This window comes from Dermacentor variabilis, chromosome 3 (genome assembly GCF_050947875.1).
Source record: "Dermacentor variabilis isolate Ectoservices chromosome 3, ASM5094787v1, whole genome shotgun sequence".
NCBI lineage: Eukaryota > Metazoa > Arthropoda > Arachnida > Ixodida > Ixodidae > Dermacentor > Dermacentor variabilis.
Window position 1 is genome coordinate 155297706 of NC_134570.1, and position 18617 is coordinate 155316322.

At 46.8% G+C, this 18617-nt stretch overlaps 1 protein-coding gene across 1 annotated transcript; it reads right to left on the reverse strand.

Annotated features, from left to right (window-relative positions):
- Positions 1-8165: 8165 nt before the first annotated feature.
- LOC142576432 (3-beta-hydroxysteroid sulfotransferase-like) lies at positions 8166-16999 on the reverse strand. The gene is made up of 2 exons (XM_075686562.1): positions 16865-16999; positions 8166-9227 (listed from the first exon to the last, which is right to left on the reverse strand). Exon 2 carries the CDS (start codon positions 9210-9212, stop codon positions 8253-8255), a length of 960 nt encoding a protein of 319 aa, XP_075542677.1. The 5' UTR covers positions 9213-9227; positions 16865-16999; the 3' UTR covers positions 8166-8252.
- Positions 17000-18617: the final 1618 nt, after the last annotated feature.

The window sequence follows — 18617 nt, forward strand, 5'->3', positions numbered from 1 at the left end:
ATGGAGAAACAGTGGTAGGGGAGGTTATGGATAGTCTCTTGACGTACGTGTTAGCGCAGTGCTTGAACGTAAAGTGCGCACAATATTAACAAAATCACTTGAAGTAAGAAAGGCGGGGAAACGGTAATCTATTTATTATAGAATGTTTTGCATGGCTGCCCTCTGTAAGCGACTAATCTCTTGTACAGCTGCATGACACTAGAGTCAATCACGGCGCCTTTAAAAAATCTCAGAAGCCAATCCATGTAGATTCATCATATCTGATTGATTAGAACTGTTTTTCGCGGTGGAAGGTAACTTACTGCTCGTTTTATTCAGTATTTCCGCACTAAAGCATTGATTGCTATACCCCTAATCAAGATTACACTTTTTGGGTCGTATCTTGCCGCACAACAGTAGCCGTCATCCCTGTTGCCCACGTTTCTTTATCGCGGCAGCCCGGTACTTCCAAATCACGAAGAGCATGCGCGTTATCAGCATGTCACAGCTTTCTCGATAGGAAAGTAGCGAGCGCGGTTTTTTTAAGAAAGGAAACAAGCAAAACAGGTGACAATTATTCTTGTGTGGCAAATATACACCCCTAAGGGTGTACATCTGTTCAAGAATGTATAAGCGCACTGTGATCAATTTCGTTATTTGCAAAAATACCGAGCCGGCGTGTCCGTCCGTCCGTCCGTCCGTCCGTCCGTCCGTCCGTCCGTCCGTCCGTCCGTCCGTCCGTCCGTCCGTCCGTCCGTCCGTCCGTCCGTCCGTCCGTCCGTCCGTCCGTCCGTCCGTCCGTCCGTCCGTCCGTCCGTCCGTCCGTCCGTCCGTCTGTCTGTCTGTCTGTCTGTCTGTCTGTCTGTCTGTCTGTCTGTCTGTCTGTCTGTCTGTCTGTCTGTCTGTCTGTCTGTCTGTCTGTCTGTCTGTCTGTCTGTCTGTCTGTCTGTCTGTCTGTCTGTCTGTCTGTCTGTCTGTCTGTCTGTCTGTCTGTCTGTCTGTCTGTCTGTCTGTCTGTCTGTCTGTCTGTCTGTCTGTCTGTCTGTCTGTCTGTCTGTCTGTCTGTCTGTCTGTCTGTCTGTCTGTCTGTCTGTCTGTCTGTCTGTCTGTCTGTCTGTCTGTCTGTCTGTCTGTCTGTCTGTCTGTCTGTCTGTCTGTCTGTCTGTCTGTCTGTCTGTCTGTCTGTCTGTCTGTCTGTCTGTCTGTCTGTCTGTCTGTCTGTCTGTCTGTCTGTCTGTCTGTCTGTCTGTCTGTCTGTCTGTCTGTCTGTCTGTCTGTCTGTCTGTCTGTCTGTCTGTCTGTCTGTCTGTCTGTCTGTCTGTCTGTCTGTCTGTCTGTCTGTCTGTCTGTCTGTCTGTCTGTCTGTCTGTCTGTCTGTCTGTCTGTCTGTCTGTCTGTCTGTCTGTCTGTCTGTCTGTCTGTCTGTCTGTCTGTCTGTCTGTCTGTCTGTCTGTCTGTCTGTCTGTCTGTCTGTCTGTCTGTCTGTCTGTCTGTCTGTCTGTCTGTCTGTCTGTCTGTCTGTCTGTCTGTCTGTCTGTCTGTCTGTCTGTCTGTCTGTCTGTCTGTCTGTCTGTCTGTCTGTCTGTCTGTCTGTCTGTCTGTCTGTCTGTCTGTCTGTCTGTCTGTCTGTCTGTCTGTCTGTCTGTCTGTCTGTCTGTCTGTCTGTCTGTCTGTCTGTCTGTCTGTCTGTCTGTCTGTCTGTCTGTCTGTCTGTCTGTCTGTCTGTCTGTCTGTCTGTCTGTCTGTCTGTCTGTCTGTCTGTCTGTCTGTCTGTCTGTCTGTCTGTCTGTCTGTCTGTCTGTCTGTCTGTCTGTCTGTCTGTCTGTCTGTCTGTCTGTCTGTCTGTCTGTCCGTCCGTCCGTCCGTCCGTCCGTCCGTCCGTCCGTCCGTCCGTCCGTCCGTCCGTCCGTCCGTCCGTCCGTCCGTCCGTCCGTCCGTCCGTCCGTCCGTCCGTCCGTCCGTCCGTCCGTCTGTCTGTCTGTCTGTCTGTCTGTCTGTCTGTCTGTTCATCAGGTGGACCGATTGCCTGCTAGGTCTGCCACGTTAATCTCGCCTGTAGCAACAGGACCACTACCACCACCACATTACACAGCATATAACTGTTTTTATTTCGATTATATTTGCATAGAAAAAGAAGAAAGCTACACTATAAATAGTTCAGATTGCCTCCAAGGTAAGGTCACAAGTACCCTTGCGATTATCGGTATGGTATGTGATCGCGCTGCAAATGCCACATATAGACATACATTCAAATGCCGCATATAGACTCAATATCAGCTCACTGGACAGCCGGTAGCGTTTATAAGAAACGACGACGACACGTCCGCTACCTTCTGTTCAGAGCACAGAAAGCTGTAAACGCAGCACTGAAAGAGAAATGCAGCTCTTCTCGAAGGTTCCTTGTAGTGTAAAGTCTTCCGAATTTCCGAACTTCCGAGTTTCCTTACAATTGGATGCTGAGTCGTACGTGAAGTTCCCCTGTCCAGCTGTTATGTGGCCAGGTGGACACAACGTTAGATGATAACTATCGCTGTCCGCAGGCGAATTACCTCAAATTCAATAATTAATTTTTTTGGTGACTGCAGTAAGCGGGCATTCTTATACTGAAAAGTTAGCAGTTAGAGGCAGTCGTGGTTCTACACAGTACCACTTCGTAGAATTCTTCTAGCATGCCCATGTTCAGAGATATCCGACAGCAAATTATAATTTCCGTTCGCATGATTGCTTCAGCCATGGGGGTGCCTCTGGCAGGACAATAAAAAACCACCTTAAGACACACTGGAGATATTATGGTTTCTTCGACGAGGTATTCTACCGAAAACAACAAAGACGTGGTTCTTGTACCGGTTGAAACGAACGGCAACTCCTGATTAGCGATGCAGCTGCAGGCGACTCGCCACCCAGACCGTCAACTTCCGTCTAAACCAACCTTCATGAACATCTTTCCGCGCTTTCCAGCAACAGGCTCAGTCCACCATCAAAGACAGACCAAGAAGATAATTGTCGACGACGACTTGCAAACTGAGGTTATCGTGTACGTAACATTCATCCCAGAAATCCATATCCCACAAATTGCCTATGAGTGCTGACAGTCGGAACAATCACAAATGTGCTAAAGCAGTATATGTTCTACCCGTACCTTGTTGGACTTCACCGGTACCTAAGTGAAACAGACATTGAAAAGTGGCTTGACTTCTGCAGCTGAAACATGATGGAATTGATAACAAAGAGGTCTTCCTGTAGAAAGTATAATTTGGACAGATAAAACTCGGTTTCGCTGGAATGCCACCGTGAATGTTCACAACGGCTATTACTTGTTCCAAGAAAATCTATGGGCGTCTTGCGCTGGAGTTTGAGGTATAGTAGCGGCGCCTGGTGGCGACGCGGGAAACGACATCTGGGTCGTACCAGCTTGGGTCGTATTAAGCCCTGGCTGTGGCGAAGCACGTTTCTAGGCCGAGTTTTGCGTCGATTCGCACTTTTTTCTGCCCTGTTGCGAGTGCGAAAAGGCTCGTCACTTCTCACAGATCATGCCGACCACGCTACGAGCTCGCCGCAGCCTATAGTTTAACGAAAACGGACTCTCCGTGTGCCGTAATGCTGGGAGCAGAAGGAATCGGTGACGCCGATCCGGAGTGACCTAGCCCAGCCTCGAAAAGGCGTCACCGTCATTACTTCTGCGTCGTGGGCTGCCATGAACAAGAAGGCCTAAATCCCATCATCAGATTCTACCGTTTTCCTTCAAGGCCTTACGAAGTGGAGCGACGGGCGCGCTGCATAGCTGCAGTTCGTCGCGCTGAGTAAGCGAAACTTCGCGCCATGCTCACTGCTTCGCCTGTCTTGAAGCTTGCTTGATTATCTGCGTTCTAAATTTCGGTCTTTTGCACCTGCAGTCCCGACAGCAGACCGCCATAGCAGCAGGCATGGCTGGTAATTCACGATTCGAGACCCAGCCACAGCGATTAATTAACAATTCGACCGATGCGAAGTGGTGAAGTGACCAGGTGTGTGCAAATGACCACAAATGGCCGGGCTGATTCGGTGACAATTCACTACCCCACTAGGAGCAGCACAGGTCAGAGAGTTAAATGTGCTCATACTTGACCTCAAGCCAGCATATTGAGGCAGCGCAGCAAGGTAGTATTGATTACAGCAGATCGATGTTCGAGCGCTGTCATTAAAAGCTACGTCAAGCGAGCTGCGCACGAGCTCGCGCTGTGGCGCGATTCGCACGTACGTGCGAGCTCATATGCATTGCATCAGTTATTACCATTTACTAAAAGGGACAGATGGCCGCTACTACAACGCAGGCATAACTACTTGTTTAGCGGCATGCAGTCAACAAAGATTGCAGGAGGCCCGCCGTTTCGCGGCATGTCGAAAGACCGCTGCCGTCGCGGCGCGTACGATCGTGCGCTCGAGCAGTTCGTATATCGCGGCGCGTACCGTCGTGTTCTCGAGCAGTTCCGTACACATGATGTCTGCTTACCGCTGCTGTGGATTCATTTATAGCAAGCATTTCCTCGCGTTTGTGCGCCTGAATCTTGCAGCGTGCAAGCCTTAACTGAAGTTCCACTTCGTACGCGACTCGCTTCACTTGCGATTGACACCGCGCTAAAACTTCGCCGCCTAATTTTTGAACGGCGTACATGTATTCGGCACTGCATAATTTCTTCCCTTTACGCAGCGTGCCAGCCCTGAAAAAATCTTTGGCGCCCGATATTTGCTGCAGGCCGTGATACAACACAACCGAAAGTGGCGGGTCCATATTGTAAACGTGCTTTCTGAAGCAGACGGCCGAGCTTGGTACGACCCATTTTAGGACAGAGGGCGCTTTTTATCACCTTTTTCGCAGCGCCCCCTGGGCAATGCAAGAGCCCCATAATGCTACAGCAACACAAGCACCAAGTTCGCTGGAGTGTGAAAGCATGGTTTCGCATACTCTGGGACAGGTTCATTGGGCCTAACTTTTTTTCAGGACATCCTGAACGGAAACAAGTACACGCAAGGAATACTAAGTATTATCCGCAAGTTCGCCTCCAACCTTCCTCCGAATGACCTGCGCCAAATGTACTTCCAACGTCACAGAGCTCCACCAGATTTCTCCACCTCTGAAAAGAGCTTGTTGGACCATCAGTTTTCATGGATTAGGCGCAGATTAGCGATGTTTTGGCCACCGCGATCTCTTGACATTTCTCTGTTCGACTTTGTTTTTTTTTTTTGGGGGGCTATGGTAAAGATCGATTTTATGCAACAGAGCCCACTAACGTTAATGCTTGTGCGAGCATCGGCCCAGAAGTAGGGCACGGAGTGATCGAGTAAACGCGAAAGCGGTTTATGCATTGCATTGCTGTGGAAGGAAAGCATTTTGAGCATTTTTCAAGCATTGACATCTTAATGGGTGTCGTGTTTCCATGAAAAGTAAGATTTGTGCATAAGCACAGAGACTTTACAATAGAACAGAATATGTGTTAGCACGGCTAAATATGTTTTTCTTGTTGCTGACGATTTTAATAAAAATTAAAAATTTTAAAAATAAGCAGTCAATTTATTTGCGCCACCCAGCCAAGGATAATGTCTGCTCGTTTAGTCGCCGCTACGTATGCACTTTGCCGTGCGGCTTCTCCACTGGCTCACTTATCTTGGCATGGCAGCTGCCACCATAGTTAGAGGCGGCGCCGTTGTTAGTTTGGACAGAGGTTCCGGGTCGTCCGATTTTCGAATTCGGAAGCCGAGAGTGAAAAGGAACGTCTTGCATATGCCTACGCTCCTTGTTCAGGCTAAACGCCGCACGCAACAGCCGCGTCACATATGGAAGATTTACGCCAATCCTGAGTGTTTTCTTGCGTAATCAAGCGATCGGTAATTAAAATCTGCAGCCGGATATCTCGGAGCACGGGCATTCTAGATGAATTCTGCCACGTGGAACTGAGTAAAATCACGACTGAAGCTAACTTTAGAATACAAATAGGCCGCAAACTGCACTTACTAAAAAGGTAATTGTTCAGTCTTAGTTAATTGGCCGGCAGACATCGGTAATTATCGTCTCATTTTGTGTCGCCATGGCCGCATAACCGTAAAACCAAATTTTATTCACCCTGTATAAATCGGGTTACAAGTACAGAGGAAACAAGTTCGACATGCCAGCGTATTCGGAGTTCTCTTTCAAGTGTTTCATCTCGCATTTAGGGTGTAAAAAAAGGTGATTATGTTAGAGACGCGCATGTTTTTCTTGTGGCAGTCGTTGAATGTACATGGCTTGTGGCGGCGAAGTTTGGAAGCAAAGAGGCCAACTCTGTTTTTCAGCTTCTTGAACGAGATGTGTTCTGGACGTGAAAGTAGAAATTTCTAACAACGAACCTGTGACCTGAAGTGGCAGGTTTCGCATTTGAGCGGAACAAAGTGTTATAAAGCTCCGTTATCTTTCTTCCATATCAATCCAGCAGCCAACTCTTTCACTAAAAGTGTAATACATGTTTTAAAGATGTTCATAGCCCCTTGCCCGAGCTTATAAAGTTGTTGTAAGTGTTTACGGGAGCTCCCACTGCAACACAATATTTGCTCTGTTATACTGCGGAACTAGGATGCAGCCCACGTTATGGAGATTTGAGAATTAGCCCTTGACTGGCAGCCGATAAACAGCAGGCATTGTTGACAAAGTTTTATTTCAGAAAACACCGCCATCACATCTGCAACAAGATACGTACCGGTGTATCATAAAGAAAAGCTTCCACACTCTACGTGAGCCAAAGGTGCCGGGTATGAGAAATGTCATGTTCGTGCGAAAAATTATGAACGGGAAGTCAGCGTTCTCCAACTAGTAGACTGGCCTTAAGACCGCAAAACAGCTAGAAATTTTGACAACATATAAGCCAGTACTGAGAGGAAAAACCGAAAGGCTTCATTAAGAAGTGTTCTTCAGTACCATTTTAGCAGGGACGAAAGCAGAAGATTGCGAGGATGTGGATGCCCATGCAAATCAGCAATGTGAAGCCAATCGGCGTTAAACGTTAAGAAGGAATGAAGGATATCCACGAATGATGATGATGAAGAACTTCTGTCATGGTTCGTATCCAATGAGGGGGTAGGCCAATTATCGGGCCGCAGGAGGTAGCACATGAAAATTCTCGTTTAAAAATAGCAAAAAAATAATACGTGACAAAGGAAATATTGGAATAACTAAGAGGCAGACAAGAGGCAGAACCAGGAAAGGAAGAAAACATGGTGACTACGTAGCACCAACAAATATCAGCCACGACACTGGAAAACCGTAACGAAGTAATGAAGAAGTTAAGAAGAAACAAGATGAAATGAAGATGGAAAGCATGTTTTTTTTTGTATAAATTAAGTCTAAGAAGGGCGACGTGGACGATTTTCAGTAGTGCACGGGGCCCCATTGTTTACGCTGCGCCATCGTAAACTACGCACTACATAAAAGAATGTTATGGGGGTTGTAGCTTGCGGGCTAGCGGGCCAGTGTAGACGCCACAGCGGAGGCGTGGCACGCTGGGGCGGCGAGTGCTTTTACGGAGCGCGCCGCTAGCTTACTGATATCCTCTCCACAGCGGAGCAAGCGCAGCGGACCAACGTTTTTAAGAGCGAATGGTGACCACTCGCACGAACAGCGACACCTCGTCGGCGTCTCCATCCGATGCGGCGCTAGCTCACCTGCAGGCGAAAATGTTTCCGAGGTGTGCCAGCGCTGTAGAGTACCTTTGTACCCTGCGAGAGGATTGAGCAACGAGGCCCTTCGGTGACGATTTGAAGTGGGCAACTGCGATAGAAAACCTGGAGCTAGCGCTCGGCAACGAGCTGACGCTTATTAACCGAAACTCAAGCCTTTTGCGACTCGTGGAAAAACAAAGGGATCAGCTCTAATGCTGAGCTCGTACGAGTGAGGGATCGCAGAGCTAAAACTTTTGCTTTCGCGTGACGCTCCACTACCGTCTCCCCTCGCCCGCTGGCTCGTAATCCCGCTGAGCTATAACTCTCCAATTGCGGACAACTCCGTGTCGCAGTGAAGAAAAAGCTACGGGGCAGGGGCTTCCACACACGTGTTATTGTGCCAAGTTATCAACGTCGCTGATTATTGCAGCCTTGCACACACTTGAGGGCACGTCACACCAGATGCCTCGACAAATGTCACTGGCATAGAATTTGCTAAAAGAAGCGCCATCGATACTCTGTAAAGTGCATGTATTGTTTTAATAAAATATTCTAACCGCAAATGTACTGAAATACAACCTTACTGCTGAATTCCCGTAGCAGCGGCTTTATTCAAAACTCTCAAAACAATTAATCGCTTCAGCTCGGATGTCCTTCCAAAGGTCCATGAAGGAAGACTTCTTTTCTGTCTCAAGAATTCGGTTCTCCATTTGCTGAAGGAGGTCAGGTGTAAAGTGCTCCTTCCAACCTCCTACCTTGGCCGTTCTCACTAACGCGTACCTGTTCTCGTCTCCTTCGTACCCTTCCTTGCAGGTAGCATTTCTTTGAGTAATGAACTCGTCCCACTGAGGGTTTGCGCTGCCGCTCAGGTTTACAACCACCACGCTTCGCATATAATCGGGCTGTGACCTCTGCAGGAGCTCCTGAAGCAGCATTTCGTCATTGTGGAGAACGCGGCCATACTTCTCTCCCAAAAAGTACGCCAGTTTCAACACTATCTCTCGCGTGTTATTCTTCAATTCTTCGTACGTAACGAAGAACACGTTTGGCTGTTCTCTCAGAGCGTAACCCGATGCTACGTGTTCAAAGTAGTCCCCGTAACCGAAGTTGCCATTCAGGAATGTGTTGACGAACTCTTTGAACGTGCCATCCTGGAAATCAAATATACTTAAGTTGGTCGTCATGTGGTAGAATGAGACGCAAACATCCCACGGATTGCGGGCGACGTAGATGTATTTTCCTTCATCCGTCATATTGGTTTTGTCTGGGGCAAGGTGTGTAGCAAATGTTCTGAGTGGCAGAGACGAGGTCCAGTCCTTGATATCCATGTACTCGACGAAGCGCCATTCTTTGCTGAACTCGTCGTGCGTGGTCATCGGTTGCCCTTCCCTCAGGATGAGCTGTGTGATATACATTAACCAATGCGTTCCACTCTTCGGGAAAGTATGTTGCACAACGTCTCCATTCTTCGCTCTGAATTTCAGGTTTTCTCTTAGCCTGTCTGCATTGATGTTTATGCACCTAGGCACTCCGTCTATTATTTGGTGTGCTGGTTGTCGGTGCTCCATTACCTAAAGGTGTCCCTGAAAGCAATAACGTCAGTGGGTCACAATGAATGTACTCCGTTTTTTTTTTATTTCTTCCAAAATCTTTGTTTTGATGTAGTAGTCGTTTACAGATAAACGAAGTCCACAAGTTCATAATATTATTCTTGCGATTTCGAAGTTAAAGCTGTTTGCAACAAGTCAATGGTCTTTTAAGCACACTAGATGATACTTTCATGCGTTCCTATGCAATCCTTATAGAAATCCTAGACTTGTCCTTCGTAATAAAACTAAACATTAATAGTTCGCAGAAATGCTGTCATACCAATTATCCGTTTCCTTGTAGCGTTGACTGAAATGATCGCTCATAATGGCTGTGTTAGGAATTCCGGAGCATAGCCTCTAGTTTGCTTACAATTGCAGCCTCTGGCACAAGAAACCGAAAGAAAATGGCTCGGATATCGCCACTCCACTTCATATGGCGATAGTTAACGCGAGACACTTTTATCAACGAGAACTACCTATAGCTAACTGCTACACTTTGGAGGTATTCACATTCGCACTCGTGGTCGGCCGACAGAGGTCGCGCGACTGTCGACAACCCCGAATAAGCTCCGACCGACGAATTCGCACCTGAAGAGTTCGTATTTTCTGGTTGCGTAGTGTCAAAAACAGCGAACATAGAAGCATTGTTTACCTCAACCATGTAAAAAAAAATGAGGCACAACCCATCTCACGAGGACTGTGATGCAATCAGCATTCAAGCAAAGTAACGAGAATGCACATTGTTAAATCACGCTTAATTCACATCTGCAGTAGATATTCATCAGATACTTCGGCTGCTGCGGCTATAGCGGCGTACACAGTACACAGAATTGACTCGCTTCGCGATGCCACCCGCTTGCCAAGGTCGCTCATGAGCATGACGGCATGACGACCGCTCTGTGATGACGGCACAGTGACGACGATGGAAGGACGAATAATGGATGACATCGAGGGAAAGACATAAGTGGTAGGATGGCGACAACAAGATGATAGTGAGATGACGATCTCGAAATGACGACGGTGGTATAATGACAACTGGACGGTGAAGCTGGTATAACGGCGATGGCACGACTACCACTACACCATGGCAAGACGGCAATGGTATGATAACGGATGCATGACAGCGAATGCCTGATAAGGACACAACGACGATGATAGCATAAAAATGGCGACGTAATTTAGATTACATGAAGATAGCGTAATTACAATAGAATGACGACGAAATAATGATGTCGATGGAATGGCAAAGGCTGTGTAACGATGACGGCATGATGCTAGTCAGATGCCGTTTCTGGAGTGACGACAAATGTATAACAACGTCATTGTGACGATGGCCGATTAACGGCGACCGGATAACGATGACTGTGTGATAACGATGGCATAACGACGACAGCACGACGAAAGTAGGATGACGAATTTAGCATCACGACTATGGAATGTACCACCACGTATGAGGATAATAGGACGACGAAGTCGTTTTGAAGGCGGCGGCAAAAGTGACGACGTTTTTTAAGTGATGGCAATGGTAACACGACCGTGTGACGGAAACGGCATGATGATGATAAAGAGGAAGAAATGACCGCGACTGGCCGATAACGAAGGCATAGAAACAAATCTATGATGACAGCAAAATGATGCCTTTGGTACTGCAATTGTATGAGGACACTGACATGACGATGAGTGCATTACGATGATGGTGTGAGGAGAACTGCATGGCGACCACTGTATGGCGGGATGACAAAGCGTAAGGACGTAGGCATTACGATAGTCGGATGTCGAAACTGGAGGAACGACAATGGATCGGAAGCAGTGGCACCAGGAGTGTATGATAATGAAAGCATGGCGACTGTACGATGAATTAATGCATAATTAGCCAAGGTAAGAAGACTCTTGGCATACGTTTTGTTCGTGGATTACTCATTGCCTTCATAGTTAGCAATAATTATAGGGAATACATTCCTCTATGAGAGCACTGCATATTCCTTTTATTCATTTTATTTTATTTGATATTTATTTTATTTAGCACTGTATATGCCTGTATATCCCAATGGCAGCCTGGACAGGCGGCCATTGGAATATGAACCTGGCAACGTTTAACGCTATAACGTTATCTAGTGAGGCGAGTCTAGCAGTGCTATTGAAGGAATTAGAGGGCAGTAAATGGGATATAATAGGGCTCAGTGAAGTTAGGAGGCCAAAAGAAGCATATACAGTGCTAAAAAGCGGGCACGTCCTGTGCTACCGGGGCTTAGCGGAAAGACGAGAACTAGGAGTCGGATTCCGGATTAATAAGAATATAGCTGGTAACATACAGGAATTCTATAGCATTACCGAGAGGGTGGCAGGTATTGTAGTGAAACTTAATAAGAGGAGGTACAAAATGACGGTTGTACAGGTATACGACCCTACATCCACTCATGATAATGACCATGAAGTCGAAAGCATCTATGAAGACGTGGAATCGGCGATGGGTAGAGTGAAAACAAAACACACTATACTAATGGGCGACTTCAATGCCAAGGTAGGCAAGAAGCAGGCTGGATACAAGGCAGTGGGAGAATATGGCATAAGCACTAGGAATAACAGGGGATAGTTATTAATAGAGTTTGCGGAACAGAATATTATGCGGATACTGAATACCTTCTTCCGCAAGCGGGATAGCCGAAAATGGACGTGGAGGACCCCGAACGGCGAGACTAGAAATGAAATAGGCTTCATATTATGCGCTAACCCTGGCATCATAGAAGATGTGGACGTGCTCAGCAAGGTGCGCTGCAGTGACCATAGGCTGATAAAAACTCGAATTAGCCTAGACCTGAGGAGGGAACGGAAGAAACTGGAACATAAGAAGCCTAACAAAGAGTTAGCAGTAAGAGGGAAAATAGAGGAATTCCAGATCAAGCTACAGAACAGGTATTCGGCTTCAACTCAGGAAGAGGACCTTAGTGTTGAAGCAATGAACGACAATCTTGTGGGCACCATTAAGGAGTGTGCAATAGAAGTCGGTGTTAACTCCATTAGACAGTATACCAGTAAGATATCGCAGGAGACAAAAGATATGATCTAGAAACCCCAATGTTCGAAAGCCTCTAACCCTACAGCTAGAATAGAACTGGCAGAACATTCGAAGGAAATCAACAAGCGTAAGACAGCCGACATAAGGAAGTATAATACGGATAGAATTGAACATGCGCTCAGCAACAGAGGAAGCCTAAAAGCAGTAAAGAAGAAACTAGGAATTGGCAAGAATCAGATGTATGCGTTAAGAGACAAAGCCGGCAATATCATTACTAATATGGATGAGATAGTTCAAGTCGCTGAGGAGTTCTATAGAGATTTATACAGTACCAGTGGCACCCACCACGATAATGGAAGAGAGAATAGTCTAGAGGAATTCGAAATCCCGCAGGTAACGCCGGAAAAAGTAAAGAAAGCCTTGGGAGCTGGGGAAGATCAGGTAACTGTGGAAGGCAGCTGGGGAAGATCAGGTAACAGCAGATTTGTTGAAGGACGGTGGGCAGATTGTTCTAGAGAAACTGGCCACTCTGTATATGCAATGCCTCATGACCTCGAGCGTACTGGAATCTTGGAAGAACACTAACATAATCCTAATCCGTAAGAACGGGGACGCCAAAGACTTGAAAAATTATAGACCGATCAGCTTACTGTCAATTGCCTACAAACTATTTGCTAAGGTTATCGCAAATAGAATCAGGAACACCTTAGGCTTCTGTCAAGCAAAGGACCAGGCAGGATTCCGTAAAGGCTTATCAACAAGAGGCCATATTCACACTATCAATCAGGTGATAGAGAAATGTGCGGAATATAAGCAACCCTTATATATAGCTTTCATTGATTACGAGAAATCGTTTGATTCTGTCATAACCTTAGCTGTCATGGAGGCATTACGAAATCAGGATGTAGACGAGCCATATGTAAATCATCATCATCATCATCAGCCTGGTTACGCCCACTGCAGGGCAAAGGCCTCTCCCATACTTCTCCAACAACCCCGGTCATGTACTAATTGTGGCCATGCCGTCCCTGCAAACTTCGTAATCTCATCCGCCCACCTAACTTTCTGCCGCCCCCTGCTACGCTTCCCTTCCCTTGGGATCCAGTCCGTAACCCTTAATGACCATTGGTTATCTTCCCTCCTCATTACATGTCCTGCCCATGCCCATTTCTTTTTCTTGATTTCAACTAAGATGTCATTAACTCGCGTTTGTTCCCTCACCCAATCTGCTCTTTTCTTATCCCTTAACGTTACACCTATCATTCTTCTTTCCATAGCTCGTTGTGTCGTCCTCAATTTGAGTAGAACCCATTTCGTAAGCCTCCAGGTTTCTGCCCCGTAGGTGAGTACTGGTAAGACACAGCTATTATATACTTTTCTCTTGAGGGATAACGGCAACCTGCTGTTCATGATTTGGGAATGCCTGCCAAACGCACTCCAGCCCATTCTTATTCTTCTGATTATTTCCGTCTCATGATCCGGATCCGCCGTCACTACCTGCCCTAAGTAGATGTATTGCCTTACGACTTCGAGTGCCTCGCTGCCTATTGTAAATTGCTGTTCTCTCCCGAGACTGTTAAGCATTACTTTAGTTTTCTGCATATTAATTTTTAGACCCACTCTTCTGCTTTGCCTCTCCAGGTCAGTGAGCATGCATTGCAATTGGTCCCCTGAATTACTAAGCAAGGCAATATCATCAGCGAATCGCAAGTTACTAAGGTATTCTCCATTAACTTTTATCCCCAATTCTTCCCAATCCAGGTCTCTGAATACCTCCTGTAAACACGCTGTGATATGTAAAAACTAAGATATGTACATATGTAAATATACTAAAAGATATCTATAGTGGCGGCACAGCCACCGTAGTCCTCCATAAGGAAAGCAACAAAATCCCTATAAAGAAAGGCGTCAGGCAGGGAGATACGATTTCTCCAATGCTATTCACAGCGTGTTTACAGGAGGTATTCAGAGACCTGGATTGTGAAGAATTGGCGATAAAAGTTAATGGAGAATACCTTAGTAACTTGCGATTCGCTGATGACATTGCCTTGCTTAGTAACTCAGGGCACCGACTGCAATGCATGCTCACTGAACTGGAGAGGCAAAGCCGAAAGGTGGGTCTAAAAATTAATCTGCAGAAAACTAAAGTAATCTTTAACAGTTTCGGAAGAGAACAACAATTTGCAATATGTAGCGAGGCACTGGAAGTGGAAAGGAAATACGTCTACTTAGGGCAGGTAGCGACGGCGGATCCGGATCATGAGACTGAAATAACCAGAAGAATAAGAATGGGCTGGGTTGCATTTGGCAGGCATTCTCAAATCATGAACAGCAGATAGCCACTATCCCTCAAAAGGAAAGTGTATAACAGCTGTGTGTTACCAGTACTCACATATGGGGCAGAAACCTGCAGGCTTACGAAAAGGGTTCTGCTGAAATTAAGGACGACGCAACGAGCTGTGGAAAGAAGAATGATGGGTGTAACGTTAAGGGATAAGAAAAGAGCAGATTGGCTGAGGGAACAAACGCGGGTAAATGACATCTTAGTTGAAATCTAGAAAAAGAAATGGGCATGGGCCGGACATGTAATGAGGAGGGAAGATAACCGATGGTCATTAAGGGTTACTGACTGGATTCCAAGGGAAGGGAAGCGTAGCAGGGGGCGGCAGAAAGTTAGGTGGGTGGATGAGATTAAGAAGTTTGCAGGAACGACATGGCCACAATTAGTACATGATCGGGGTTGTTGGAGAAGTATGGGAGAGGCCTTTGCCCTGCAGTGGGCGTAACCAGGCTGATGATGATGATATGCCTTTTTGCGATAGCTTTTAGCTGTGCCAAAGTAGCCTATATACGCGTAGTGCGCGCCGATGGATGCGCCACTGGTGGCGGCCTTGCGCATAACACACGGGAGAGGACCCAGCCGCGCGCCGTAGTTTGCTGTATCCTTGATAGTGCTTCTCAGTCTTCTTCACGTTTTCAGACCAAAATAGGCAACACCCTTCGCATGCGCGGGGTGGCCAAAGCTTCAAGGAACGTCGAAGAAGAATTGTTGCGCGGTGGGGGGCTCAAATACCGGCGAAAACGTGCCGGCGATACCGTTCTAATTATTTCCTGAAAGCCTCATCAGTGAGAGCAACGGTAGCAATAGATCGTCACTTCTCCGGGAAATTTCTTGTTCTCATCCTTTCCTTTGTCGCTTCGGTGTTTTTTTTTCACTCGATCGTAGTTATACGCGTAAGCGACTAAGTCTTTCTGCAGTGCAGCATGCAGTTTCAAGGCATTTCGTGAAAGTTCGGAATGCCGTTTGCCGCTGATATTTTATTCCGCTTCTTTACCGCGTTGAGCTAGCTAGGCGGCACGACTGCACGAGTGCATTGTGCTGTATGTTAAAGCTGCAGAAGTTTGCAAGAACTGAAATTGTTAGTCTTATGTGGCCCGGTAAATCCTCGCACCAGATGTCGCGCACTTCATGTTTTTACATCTATTTTATGCCTGGCTTCGCACATGTTTAACTGTTGCTAGTTGCTTCATGCATAAATCTTGTTGACTCTTTTGGGCTGCGATGTTTAAATTCTCTTGGGGAATATAAAATTGCAAGAACTGCAGCGGGAACGGTAGTTCATCGTCGGTACAGCGCTGACACGCGCGCCTATTAACCCGTGCGTTTGGTGACTTCGTTGTATAGTGTACACGTTTGCATTATTAAATTCGCAATTACTCTTCTTGAGGCGACTTTGACTGCACTTATTCGGCGATATCACATGTATTCATCTGCAGGAAAATCCCAACGGAATATGCAGACATCGCACCACGCGGATTTGTTTCATATAAGTCTGCACTAACGACGGGTGCTTATTATTGAGGCACAGAAGCAGCATTACGGCAAGGGTAGAATAAAAACGCTCGATCGAGACATCGCATTAGTCAACAAAATTTATCGGCTAGTTGACATGAGCTCCACTTTATGTAAATGGGGTTCACGGCGTTTGTCTGCGGGACGCACCTGGCACGTATGTGGACCATGTTGTCCAAAACACCGGTAGCATCGTGTTCATACCCGCTCTCACAGAGGTCACCGCTTTCCCTACAGCTATCACCGCAGAAAAAGCAGTCTGGCGCCCAAACAAAGGAGAAATCGCAGCCGCGAACTTCAGCCATCCTTGCTGCAAAGGGTCGTCGTCTGCTACTGCTCCCGCGAGTACTGTTGAAAACGCCCGCTAGGTGGCTGTCAGTGGCGCCTCTATAGGCGGTGCACGAGGCGTATAGGCAAATTTTGCAAATGCGGAGTTTTAATCCTTAGTGAACCGACTAACACTATCTACAATGAAGAAATATAAAGAAATGTGTATTTCTAGACATGTTCTTTACGAAATGACCTTCAGACCATGCAGCTAGCTTACTGCGGTAACATAACCAATATTCTGGTTCTATTGCACCAACCAAGAACAATGCTAGAAGTAGAATAGAAAGAAATTTTCCTTATTTCTATATATGCTCTTCTTTGGTTGACATCCTGAATACTAAGCTAGCTTACAGCGCTCACAGAAACATTACGAAGAAATGCTTTGCTAGTGATTAAATCTGAATTCTAACTCTTAATCTGATTACTTCTCACCTGACTTCTTTTTCTTCGTACGCCGTAACTTTCGAGAAGGAAATGCTCCTTGGTTTTCGTCTGCAATGCGTGGACCGCTCCGATGGACGTGGCCTCATTCAATGTTTGCGTTCAGACATGAAACCAATTACGTGGCCCCTTTTGTGTTTGGACGGCATAGATACCAATGCGCACACTTCACTTCAATGATATCATTGGTGCAAGCGTGCTACCGTCGGCTTATCAGCAAGTTTATAGCTGACGGCTGTTTTCCTGAAGACTTCTTTTCCACAAGCGTCAGTCACGGGGAAATTCATTATCACTGCGTAGGATGTCGCTAGCGTGCTCTCGTAGGCGATTGTGCTACGAGCTCTTTTGTTGTGGTTCGTTAACTTCTCTCGTGATAACGTGGCCGATAAGGTGCTCCAACATCGTTTACACAGTGCGACAGCGATAGCATAGAGAAAGATATTTCAACAAGAGCGGACACTCCCATAGAGCCCAGCGGCCGAATTGACTGTAGCACACCAAGCGGATGTTGTTGACTCCTTCCGGTTTCGGTTTTGGTTGCGCGCGTTTTGAACACCAGTTGGTACACGCTGCGCCGGCTCCGCTGCTCGGCGCGGCATTCATTTTTCTTTTTCGCTTGTGCTGAACCTCGCGTGGCCTCGGCGTGGAATCGTTTCTTTATTAAGTAGAAATGATTGCGATTGACCTTTACAAGACTGCACCGAATCTATCAGGTGCAATTTCATAAAGTAAACGAAAGACGTCTTCTGAAATGATGAAATGTTTATTTTGCTCTATATAAATGCTCGTTCCGGGCTTCTTCTGCATTCATCCAAAGTTGTGGCACCAGGTAAGCAGCAGTCGTTGCCGTACGATGCTCCACCGGATGCCATCAGCTGAAAGAAAGTAAATTACAAGCATGTATCATTTCGGTATATTGACCTAACAGGAGTATTGCGTGTAGAGGCGAAACGTGGGTAAGTGGTGAATGAGCGGCATTACAGATCAATTCACTTTTACGTACATTTCGCAGCAAGGACTCCCCCCAAACAATGCCATAAAATCTGAACATCCGATTTTCAAGCCCCCCTCCTTTCCCGGGCATTATTTCCTGCACTTTAAGTGCTCAAATACACGGCTGACTTCGCGTTTCCAAAACAACTTGGCCTCAGTCGACACGATGGTACGCCAAGTACACAAAGGTGGCTACAACACAGGCTCAGCCAGACCATGTTACACGCTCGCAGAATGCCTTCTAATCGCACTCAAGTCAGACTCGTGTGTGCAAAGCCTGTTTTCAGTCGCTCAGAATACGTAAATGTCATGTTCTTGAGCTCCTCCGTGTTATCTTTTACGCGTCCTGCCGGCGCATGCAACACTCCCGTGTTATCACTCTCGGCAATCGCTCGTCGCGTTTTCGAGAAGCGTGAGTACCGAAATAAGGTATATGTTGTTGCAGGGCTATAAAATGCGTCACAAACTTGCCCCACTAAAATTCAGTATACGCAAAACTAACTCACTATGGCCGGCTTGCTTTTTAGAGCGCAGCTCTTTGGCGTCCGTTCCTGGGTTTCGCGTCGTCGTCGGCGTTGTCGTCGGCCTCGTAACCAGCTCCGCCCCCCTTTCATCCCCCCAGCGCTAGCAGCGACCGACTGATACCGCTGGATGCCGCTGTCGCCGCTAGAGAGTCAAGATAACGTGACTGCATAGAACACCGTCGCCGCCATGCAGAAAGAGGAGGAAAGGGTCCCCCCCCCCTGTTCTT